The following is a 12372-nucleotide window of genomic DNA, read 5'->3' as shown; positions in this document are numbered from 1 at the left end:
TAAAGTTTGGGGATTTTACAACAGCTTAGAAAAACTAGCCATGTTAACTCTTGTTTTGGGGAATTGTTTCTTAGTTTTGTTTTGTTATTAAACTGTATAAATAGGCTTTCTGTCAGCTTCATGCTCCTCTTTTAAGAGAGCTTGTATGACAATAGCAGGCTAAGGATATTTAGCTAGACGGAAGTATCCGTTTGCACAAAATCATGTTTATGTTAATGCTATATAGTTCTATTTTTTTGAAACAAAGGGATGAAGTCATTAATAATTTTATTTTTCTAGAAAACACTAAAATCAGAAAACTTTACAATTTTTTAAATGTGAAACTTTGTGTATATGAAGACTCTCAGGTTGACATTGAATTTCACTTGGATCTAAACTGAGACAGCAGTACTGTAGACATTTAGTAATGTTTAAGATTGGTGCCAGCAAAAACCTGACACTAGTGTAGTTTACAAAAAGAACAATTGCTAGACAAGTTCAACTGGAAATACTTTCTTAAGCTCCTAGTGATTAACTGTAATTTTGGAGTGCTTTTTTTAATGGGTTAGCATCAGTTAATCTCCATGAAAATCAAATGCCATGTATTCATCCAAACTGAGGTTGTTCTACAGCTCCATTGTGATCACTTCCTCTAGTGGCTTCTTTTAATTTGTTATTTTAAAGGCAAGTTAAGTTTTACTATTTTTCCATAATCTACTTTATAGTATTGCTGCCCAATTTATTATTAATCATTGAAATAACTAGTTTTCATTTTTGTTGGAAGACTAGCCTTTCATTTTAATATGATTTTTTAAAACCAAGTTAAAACAGCATTACATTTTATAAAGCTTTTGAAAATGGAAGGTGGTTGATGAAAGATGCAAAGTCATATTAAACAATGCATGATATTTTCTTGAGTAAAATTAGCAACTCTAGGATTTTTTCTTCCTTATACTGTCCTTCTTTGTAGTGCAGAATCTAATTTCTGATAAGTGAAAAATACTGTAATTATTGTAAGACACAATAATAATCTTCAGTCCTAATGACACAGGGGAGTATATTCAAATTATAATTCATTTCATTTAATTTCTCTGTAATTAGAGTGAAAATGTATTCATTTAAACTAGATAAAACCCCTGGTTTCAGTATGTGATGATATAGAATTTCCAGCACAAGTTTGCCATTTCCAGTCAGTTTGCCGGGAAAAACTTTGTTGGCTAGACTGGTAAAACAAAAAAAAAATATCCATGGTCTCTCTTCTGTTGTGGTTTTGTTTTACTGCAGTTGTCTGTCCCTCTTGACACAGGTACTTGGAGTAAAACTTGATTTGTGTGAAAAGATAAATCTTGTATATCCATATATTTTCAACTTACATCAGGTTTATTACATTGCCTATAAGTTAAGCAGAAGCTAAAAGAGGAAACACTTGTTGGAGGCAGTTGTTCAGGTGTCATTCCTGAAAATGTGCAAACTAGTAGAGTAGTCTTTATTCAAACAGTACTAGTTACTATTCTCAAGACTGGTATGAAAACTGTTTAATAGTGATAAGTAGTCCACGCAATATGCAGAACACTGCTAACTCTAAAGCCATTCCTAACCTCATAATGTGACCTGTCATGTTCATTCAGAAAAGGGAATACATTAGTAATATGCTGGTTTATCTTGTTTATATTAACATTGAGTACATGTGCCTGCAATACCTGGGCTTTTTTTTGCCTGTATATTACATTATACTAGATGAAACGGGTTGGGGATTCATCTTCCCAAATGCATTCTCGCCCCAGAGTAGTTACATATTGAACTTCAGTCTCAGACATCCAGTAGAGTACTGTGTATGTTTATAAGGTTTATATCACTTACATTTTGTGCCCGTATGTAGATCAAAAAGTAAAGATGTATGCTGCAATGTGCCAGTGTGCCACCAAAGAAACCATGGCAGTGGTTCCCAAACAGTGTCTCTCTCTCTCTCTTGGGCATAAGGTATGCACAAAAATTGAAGTCCTGCCTGCCACCTTGTCAGGAAGGGTTGCAAGTCAACCTGAATAAAGCAGAGAGATCTCTAACCTTAGTGTAAGTAGATTAAGCATAGCTTCTTTTTATTTCTTTTACCTAATATCCATTCACCTAATGTATCAGCTTGTATTTTTTGTCAGTTAAGAATGAAATATTTTAATGACTATGCAATCTGTTTTGTAACACGAAGTAAGGTAAATGGAGCAGTTGAACCTTTCAGGCATTTTCACGCCTTCTCCAGGCCAGAGAGGATAAATGGGGTTTTCAAGATTACTTGTCACAGTCACTAAAGCAGGAAATCATTGAAAGAAATTTGGGGGTTGAGGTGTCAGAAGCTTTTTACTGCAGAAGTTGCAGTCATAAAAAGTAGCAGCATGTACAGCTGAGTTTACCTAATATCAGGTTACAGTTGTGAATCCTTGAGACAAATCAGTAGATTCGTCTGGAAATATTTTATGTAATTTGGAGATGATGGATAAAGATGAGGATGACCTGGATTGCCTGGATTCCATTGAGGGGAGCCAAATGAAAGATTAAATTTCCAAGAGTAAAGAAAGATGCGGGCTTTTTTTTTTTTCTAGAATGAGAATTGTCTTCTGTGTGATGTTACCAAGACACATCCTATATCCCATTATATTCCTATTTTAAAAATCATAGTAAAAAAATGGGAGCAAGTGCAGAAGAGGACTACAGAGGTTACGTATAGAAAGAATTTCATACTGTAGGAGATAGTCTGATATGCTTAATTACTTAAAAGGGTACTTGAAAGGCATGGTGAGCATGATGATAGTCTCTAAGTACTGTCAGGAAAGTAGCCAGCTACTCAACTGTGCTTTTTTTCTGTTGACTAGGGTATTGGGGAAAATTACATGGTGATTTTATAATAATGTAAATATCTCAGTGTAGCATCTTATTTATATATATAATATATATAGCTTTTAAATTGAAATCACACTAAAGTGAAAGTTTGATATTGTTTAGTTACCGATTCAAATTTTCTGTCCTAAAGTGCTTAGAAATTTTATCCAAATTCCCCTGATGAATATTACTGATGTTATTTTCACATCTGGCAAAACAGGATTTGGGGGGAGGAGGGTTATGGAGTTTTTTTTTGTTTGAAATAGGTAGAGTGACATTTATTTCGTTAAGGTGGTTCATTAATGGGACTTATCTCTGTAGAAATTCACATATATTTGGATCACAGTTGCTGACAAAGGATTAGGCCTTGTAAACTCTGTCAGGAAGAGATGCCCTAAGTAGATGTCACTTTTTCTTCATAATCAATCAGCTTATAACTGATTAGAGTACAGCATTCCTGGGAATTGGCCCTTCCTGGCTGAAACAAACTTGTACTCTTATCATGGATATAGTTTCTTTTTTGAAAAGCGTAAAACCTTTTAGCCGAACCAGGGTTCATTTATTTCACTGTCTGGAAAATATCCTACTTGTAAGTGCATGATCCATTTTTATGTAAAAGAAGAAATACTTTCACAGTGGTAGTATTTACACTAAGAGTCAAAGAATACTTTTGCTCGGAATGATTAAAATACCCAACTCTTACAGACTTAGAGAGGGGAACAAACTGATCATGACAGGAAGCCATGCAGTCATTAAATTATAGAAAAAGAAGCCAAAGAGCTGTTCTGAAAAGAGTATTTTTGGTACCCTTTTTTCCTCACTAAGCAACCTAGAAAAATGACAGGAAAGAGCAAAATGAAACTGGATACTGAGGAAAAATTGTAAGATACTTTATGAAATGTAGTCTAGAACACCCATTCAACGGTAGGAAAGTGATATTTTGAAAGATCTACGTGCAGTAATGGGTAACAAACTGCAGCTGAAGTTTCACCTAAGCTATCTGATGTTAGTTTGAGGTGTTTTATTATCTATTTGTACGTGCTCTGATATTGTTGCTTTTTCTTTTTATAGAAATTCTTCCTTTTTAAGAAAAAAGTTGTCTTGCAAAGATGGCATAGATGGAGTGATTATGAGGAAAGGCTTAACACTTGGACAGCTAAGAAATAATGAGGAAAATGATTGAATTGCATTATTATAAATAGAGGTAAAGGGATAATACTGGACAAAACAAAATTGAGCTGAGGAGTAGGTAAAACTTTTAAGTGTGAGGATTGAGATTCCTAAATTGCTTCCACAGGCCACTACTGGCAAACCTTTCTTCTGAGTCATCTAAAACAGCTTTAGACAGGATAGCTGCGAATACATTTTATATGAATAATCTTGCATTTCTGAGATGTGTTGAAGCCTCATCCGACAGCTTTTCTGTCTCTTTACTGTCTTCTGAAGGCTATTCAGTAGGTTACATTTCCATTCCTGTTAAGTTAAACTGCATCTTTCTGCTGAGAAAGTAGTTTAGTTTATCCAAGAGGTTGAGCAACCATGATCAATGATGATAGGGAACTGTCTTTTTTTCAGATGGCATTTATGCTTGATATACTTTTTGTTCAATATAGTCTTGTTTTCCTACATAATACAGTTATGGTTTATTTAAATAACTTCATATCTTAAAAAAACCTTGTTATTATCTTAACTTCTGTAAGTAGCAGAGTGAATTCTCTGCCTCTGATACTGGAACTGACTTCAGTAAAGCTCCATCTCTGGAGAGTAAGGTGGAGAGGCCTGGCAGGGCAGAGTTATAGCGTTAGGAAAATACCGATGCTATCAGGTGTGCAACTGGCACCGACATGGTGATGGTGGGATGCTCAGTCTGTCTGTTCTTGGGGCTTGCTTGGTAGCAGGAGAGGGAGCCCCTACTCCCCTCGCCTGTGGAAGCAGGTCCCACGTGTTGTGGTGAGAACAGCCGGCTGGGCTGGGCTGCCGTTCTTGAGCACAGGCCTGCCCCATGGGTACGCTGATTATCCCCTTGCATACTTTATTATCCCTTTTCCTCACATCTTGGCCTTTCCTCTTTTCCACCCCAATCCTGTCCTTACCTACCCCTAATTAATTTTTCCCCATTGCTCCCAATTTTACTGCACCCATTCCTGAATTTGGTATTTCCATATGGCTGCATAGGTAATCTTGGCTTTACATGGGGTTACTGATATGGTTACTTAGGTGCTGTTGGCCCTGCAAGATTCCCTCCCCAGTACTCCTCTTCAGTGATCTGTGAAGTTTATCCATTTCTAACGTAACTCATCCTTAATGATCTGTAAAATCCAGCCATTTTGTCAGCTTCTCACATCTGTCACATCCAGCAGTTTTCTTATATCCAGTAGTTTTTCATATCCTGTTTGTTTAGCTTAACCTCAGGCCAAGGCCTAGTAATCTGCCTGCAACCTTAACAAGGTCCAACTAGCTGACAGGTCCATTTAGCCTGATTTCTTTTGTTTTATTTATTTATTTTCCCTTGGAGGGAGTGCAGAACAGCTGTTTGAACAGTGAATGCAGCCCGACTTTGAGAGCCAGGCTGTTACTGCTGCTGCCACGGGGGATACAAAGGGCAGCTGCTGCTTTGCCACCTTCACGACCTCCCTTCTAGTTTCGTCTTCACTGCCTCCATGGCAGCTGTCATCTCACGTACTGGGAAAAAGATAAAAGCGCAAAGTCTGGCTATATTGTGTACATCAGCCTACAGAGGTTCTTCCCTTATCTCCCTTTCTCCTAAAAACTTTTATATTAGAAGTTGAGCTAGGGATGCAGTCTGTAATCAAAAGAGAATGATCTGTTTCCCTTCTCTTATTGACCATTCTCCATCAGGATCCCTGTGTTTGTTAGCTAGGACACTAGTGTCATGGGTGTCAGCTGTGTATCTGACAGTCAGTGTCCTGTGTCTTAATTCTAGAATTAGATCTCTTTCCTACAAGAGAAAACAGAATCAGCATGTAGACAGGATCTGTTGATCCCAGTAGTCATTTCTTCATCTTTTGTGGTTTTAGGGTATTTTTAGGTATTCAGGGAGTTGTTTAAAATATTGGTCAGAGATCATTTTCAAGGAGAGAATGGGTGTACTGGTTGGTAGTGGGGTCTTATCTGTGTTTTATTATCTAATCTGGGATTATTTTGGATCAGATGCTTCATAAAATAGCATATGTATCTAGCTTCTTTCTGGCCTTTATATTCCCTCCCCACTTGGAACATAACACTTCCTTGAACTTGACAACTTGTTGGCAACAGATGTTGTGGTATCAAACATGATTGTAAAAAGTAACTATAAGTGAAAGAGCAAGTCATAACAGTTATTACATACAAAGGTACCATCTCAGAGTCAGGAATTCTTGGGCTGAATGCATCTGGAAGCTGAGAAGACTGTGCTGGGAAAGTATCATTATATAGCTTTCTGCTTCTTGTCTACTGCTGACCATTAATAGAGACAGAAGAAAGGTCTATTTAGCCCAGTACCATTAATAGAGACGGAAGAAAGGTCTATTTAGCCCAGTAACTTTTACAAGAACAGAGTATTGTTGAAGACTGTATAAATCAAAAATGCTTACTCTGCCATAAATCTAAGGAGAGTGAAGGACATGCTTTAAATTTGGGGCTTTCACCCTTAAGAGGAGGCTCATGGTCACATTCTGGACAGTAAGCGTTTCAGTGAAGCTGCGTTCATGGCTCTGCATCCCAAACTGTGATTCTTACTTCATTGCTAGGCATGATTCTGCAATTCCAATGTAGTTATGCATTAATCCCATATAAAAACTAAACCCTTGAACTTCTAGTACAGACTTTGCTGATGTTTACCTCCCTTTACATCTGTTCCCCCCCCCCCCCCCCCCCAGTGTTCTGTGCTTAAATTCTAAAGGGACAGAAAATAGGCACAGGTTTATTTGGGATACAATTCAGAAAATTCATCCTATTTACTATAAAGAAGCAGTATGGTTTAACTCCATTGGCTTCCAGAACTTCATTCTTAGCCTCTGGCCAACTATGTGACTGTGAGCATGTCACCTAACCACCCTGTCCTAGTTTTGCCATCTGTGAAACACTTTGGGAAGTCATGGAAAACTGAATCATAGGTCTTTTCCATCTCTAGATTCTATTAGGTCATCCAGTCTGTCTATCTGCCAGTATAAGATTGTTTCCTATAGTCACCAGTGTTTTTCCAGTCTGGTTCTGTGCGCCAAGTGATTGGGCTCCCACCAGTGCCTTTGGGAGATGATTTTACAGACTACTAAATCTCACTTGTCAGGAAGCTCTTCTGGCACATAAAGTGAATTTTTAATTTCTTAATTTCATCCTGTCACGTTATTGCTATTAGTATATGCTTACTCAGTGTTTTAAGATATAAGCAATTTCCGTAACACCTTAAAAATCTAGGTAAGATGCATCTTTCCTATAGAGAATCTAATAAATGGAAGTTAAGGTTTTGGGTTGAGAGGTGTGACCCTTCATAAGGAAATAAACTATTTGGATGGAATTTCAGGAGGAACCATGTAAATGTACAGACAAACTGTCCTAGATTTAGGATAAAAACAGGATGGAATATAGAAACTTAACATAGTGGGGAAAAAATGGAGTAGGATGTTAAATGAAAGTGTTGGAATATTTATCAAGGATGGTTCAGTAGGGATTTTGAGAGAAAAGAACAATAGTTTTAGTCAGTGAACATGAAAGTCCCTAGTATAATACTTTTTTCAGATATTTGTAAATTATCATGTCTCCCATAATTTAAATTACATTTGAATCTTTGCTAATACATTATTCTAAGTCATTAATCACAGTAATTGCTTTTAGGGGTTTTCATTTAGTGTGTCTCAGCTTGTATCTGAGCACAGTGTTGCTCAAACTGTAATACATTTGCATATACAGCCCCAAGTTAGTTTTTCTTCTTTATTGACTGCAAATGTTGCAAATGTTGCAAATTTGCAGTTTTTTGGTCATTTTAAGTCATCCACTTTTCTGGCGTTTCAGAAATTCAGTGTATAGATTGTTTTCTTCAGATGTTGAAACTGGCAGTATTGAGGGAGAGTCTGGATGACAGCTATCAAATTTTTGTACAAAGAAGTTTAGTCAATCCTCATTTTCCAGAACTATGAATATGTGGAAGTTATTTTGGTCTTGCATAACACCATAGTTAAACTGTTTTTAAAGTGGCCATCTGGCAAACAACTGGTATGTAACATGATTTATTTGACATAGCGCCCTAGCAGCAAAAAGCCAATATTAGATTTCTAAAATTCAGTGCATTCATTTGATAAGGTTACTAAGGCATTTAGTAATACAATATAAATACAATATATGTTTAAGGGAAAAATATGTTGTGAGGGCATGTTTCATTGAAATATACATCTTCTAAAGAATTCTGCTTGTCCAGGACTTTCATTTCTCTATTTTGGCTGCTAATGGAAATGCTTAAGTCCAGGAGTGAAAATTCTGAATGTGTAGTATTTTCAGAAGAGAGGAGTTAGGTTTGCCCCCATCCCCCTTTGGTGTCATGGTCTTAAACATTTCTATTTACATATGTTCGTAAGTTCTGATGTAACTGCAGAGCTGAAGATAAGTGGAGCGTTTCATAACCTTCCAAAGTTTATTTCTAGCACACCTATATGGGCACTTTAAATGTTTCTATAAATAAAACCTCCGTCTTGCATACTTTGCTGTTGAAAATCTCCATTGCCCTCAGATTGGATACAATTAAGTGTAGGTTACATTTTTTGGAATTAAAATCTATTTATTTTATGTATTATTTACATTTAAAAAAAATCTATATATGAGAAATTGTTTTTACTTCCTTTAAGAAATCAGCAGGGGATGCCGTGAAGCCATAAGGTTTGAGGAAGGTGAGTCTTAGAAAGATTTACTAAAGTCCCATCATAAGAATAAATGTATGTTTCATCCACAGGAAATAAAGCCAGATCAAGTTACCAGACTTGCTCTTAGGAAGGAAGTTAATTTTGAAAGTGTCTGCAGAAAGGTAAGGTTTGGATTTCTGATTTTCTTTCCCTTGCTTCCGTGAATGTGAGAGAGCACATGAAACCTTTTAGGCAAAAGTGCATATGTTGGTGAGAGTATGTGCCTTATGTTACGTTACATTTTTCTCAATTGTAGATTTTTTTTAATGTATACACTAAGATGTGCCTACAAAAACTTGTAGAGATGTTTAGCACGAGTGGCTTGTCCTTAAGGCTTGCTGAGCTAATCCCTAGTGACTGGAATAGAAGATTAGGAAGCATAGCAGTGGTCTTTGTCTTAGAAATACATTTGCTATGTTTATATAATGCACTTCTTTGGTTCAGTTAAAAATCTCAACTTTCATCAGCTGTTGAAAAACAGTTGAAAAAAGTTCTTATACTTTAACATACAGACAGAAGCTTCCAGATATGAACAAAACATAGGAAATGGCCTGAAATACAGGGGAAACCAAACACTGCTGAGACTCATTAACTTCAAGGGTATGTCTCTTCAGAAGCCCACTGGTGGTACGTTATTAAATGTTTACTGTTTAACTCATGATGCCTGTAACAAGTGAAATGGGGACATAAAGGAGGGAAGATGCTCCTTGAAATAGTTGAGGCTGAGAGCAGACAGGATGCTCAAAAAGCAGAGTGAATAACAGCAGAAATAAATACCCTTTGAATGGAGATGATGTAGGAGATTGCTTCTGCAACAATGCTTAATGAATAAGTGTCAGTAAAAGAAACTACATATATTCCCTTGAGTTCTTCTAAATACCTGTTGGTGTTCCACTAAGGACTGCAGGGAGGCTGAAATCTGAAATATATATAATGCAGAGACTAAATTTTAATGTAGAACTGTGGCACTTTCTCTTATAATGCATCCTTAGTTTGTAGTGCAGCTACCATATTGCAAAGCACAGTGATGTGTGGTGGAGTTCATGCATACTTTTTTCTTTGAACAGCAGAAATGCTATCAGCATAACATGCAACAGTATTTGTGCTTCGTTGGAGCAAAATCAGGTTAATAGAAAAGTAATACAGTATGCCTCATGTAAGAGGAATTCAGTATTCATGGAGAAATGTTTGGATGGAAGTGTCCTACATGCTCTTCCTTCTCTTAGTGATAGAAAAGAGTGATGAAAGGATCACAGAGATACTGATGTGGAGCTAAGAAGCAGCACTCTTAGTTACTTGACCAAGAATTTCCAGTCAGAAAGTGAGCTAGTCAGAAATTGGTTGTTAGGAGGTTAGAAATGGTGTAGAGGTGGCAAGGTTCCAGATGCATGAGGACACCTGGAGGAGGAGTTCACACTTCAAAAAGGATGCTCCAATTCAGGCAGTAAGGCGCCTACTCCTGTGGGAGATGCCTTCTGCTAAGGATTCAAAAGTGTCGTGTTTGTGGTTTGTATTCTCAAGGTGTGGAAGCACCAGAATGAAATAGCTGATGGTATTATTTTAAAGGAGTTTATAGCTGGAATTTTATTGCCTAAGAGGACAATTTTATTGCCTAAGGCACAGAAGGAATATTATTAGTCTTACCAGTTTCTGTTGTCTATTCATTTCTTTTCCTAGAACCTTCTCAGATATAAATAAAGAAAAAAAAATGCAAGAAAATGCTGTGCCTTGGTATACAGGTTTCTCCCAAATAACTGACTGCACATTTTCATGGTCATGGTTGACTTTATACTTTTCATGTTTACTTAAAGTAGGCTTTTATTTAGACATAATCCTTGAAAGCAGATAATGCAGGTATTTTCACAAAATTACTGTTTTAGTTTTTAGATTTGTAGTTATTTCCATTACTTTCATCTGCTGGTCCTGTTTTCCAGTGTTAGGAGAATCTGTTAATCTTGTGCCTTGTAATGAATGAGTCTCTCTTGTTTCAAAACAAGTGTTTGGATGCATGCTGAGGTTGGTTTAAACCTGCAGAGGGGTTTTACCTCACTGCAGGGTGAGAACATGTACAAGTAATTATTGCAGTTCTGTTGACAAGCGGTGGCTAGGCTATCCTAACTTTATTGCTTGCTATTGTTTGGCTATAGCATACCACCAAATAAAGAAGGTATTACTACTATGCTTTAACAAAACTTAACTCTCCAGTGTATTACTTCCCCTTTTCCCACAGTTCTTTTTTTATTATTATTGCTGCTAACTACGAGGTGGTTTTTTATCCCCAGGAGTGTTCTGCAGGTCACATGAAATTCAGAACACACTGTTTACCTCTTCGTTAACTTGACTTTCAGAATATTTGAAGCAAAACATCCTGTGGCTATTTTCCTTTTTGGAATAGGTTTGTTTTCATTGATAAAAGGCAATCTGCTTTTAATTCACTGTGGAATGCTGAATATTAGTTTTGCATAGTGGACATGTAGTCAAGATATTTGTTTAATTCCTTCTGCCTGCTGAGATTTTATATTCCATTACCACGTTTTCCCATGTATTTTTCGGAGTAAAATAAGCATACTTTCTTATTCAGAGTTTGCATATTTTTCAATCAGTACAACAAAATTGTGCAAAGTGTTTAGGAAGTCACACTCTAAATTGAAGATTTTATGATTTAGCTCTCAAGATTGCTGTACAGACTTTTGTGACTGGTTGCTAATAAGATAATGAAATTAAAATGATTGAAGAGTGAGTTAGTGGTGAGTCACCAGCCACATGACATTACCTTTTTTCCCCCTGTTAATTTATAGAAACATAGGGCTTGCCACTGTAATATAGGACAAGAAGCAGTAGGTGGACATTTATTTGTGTACCTTCCCTAAAGCTTGCTTTATCTGTTTTTAATATTGCTGCAGCTGACACCATTGCTATCAACAGGTGATAAAGTCTGTTCTAAAGATGATAATAAAAATGTTGCCATGCATCTTTAACTAGACTTTATATTGTTAGTGTGTAGGTACAGCTGTTGTAAAAAGGGAACCTATTTTTTCTTGTTTTGACCTAAGGATTTGTGTTGAACTTGCTTCCTGTAGCACATATAGGTTTGCTAGCCATTAATTAAAAAAAGAAAGGAGGAGGGGAGTAGGATGATAGATCCATTATCTAAGCTTCTCTGCTCTGAATATTTCTAACTGTGGTTGCATTTTAGAGCTTTCCTTGTAGAAGATGTACCTGACCTGGTAAGGGTGGCTTGGTTTATTAGTGTTATGCTGCTAAATAATATGCCTAATAGAGCACCCCAAAGGTGTAAATTGGAAGCCAGTCATGAAAATGCAGTTCACTACAAGTAGGGGATTAACTTAGGAACTGGCAAAGGTCTTAACTGTTACCTTCAGCCTCCTGTTAACATAGGTTTAAGATAGACTGGTTAGATAAGATAATATTTCTTACATTTTTCTGGTGTAAGGGAAGCTATATGCATCATCTGTACTGTCTCTCCAAAAAAGGAGACATTTTTCCATCTGTGAACACCTCTATCTTTACCGCAGTTGCTTCTGTTGCTTTTGCAAAAGTGATATCAATAAGTGATTAATTTGCTGTAATATCTAGTTTAATTTTTTTTCCTATGTGTCTTTGGTATAAA

The 12372-nt window shown here is 36.6% G+C and overlaps 1 protein-coding gene across 6 annotated transcripts in view; it reads left to right on the top strand.

Annotated features, from left to right (window-relative positions):
- Positions 1-12372, top strand: part of LOC112992403 (serum response factor-binding protein 1) — a 71329-nt gene that overhangs the window by 41069 nt on the left and 17888 nt on the right. For 5 of the 6 annotated variants that reach the window (XM_064500047.1, XM_026115435.2, XM_026115437.2 and 2 more), the window contains one exon: positions 8792-8863. The exons of the other annotated variant lie outside the window; for it this stretch is intronic. In XM_064500047.1, coding sequence (XP_064356117.1) covers positions 8792-8863 — 72 coding nt within the window. Of the gene's footprint in view, positions 1-8791; positions 8864-12372 lie in introns of those variants that run through there. 6 annotated transcript variants of the gene reach the window in all.

The sequence above is a fragment of the Dromaius novaehollandiae genome, chromosome W (assembly GCF_036370855.1).
Source record: "Dromaius novaehollandiae isolate bDroNov1 chromosome W, bDroNov1.hap1, whole genome shotgun sequence".
NCBI lineage: Eukaryota > Metazoa > Chordata > Aves > Casuariiformes > Dromaiidae > Dromaius > Dromaius novaehollandiae.
Note: the sequence above shows the minus strand (reverse complement) of the source record. Positions and strands in the feature narration are given on the sequence as shown.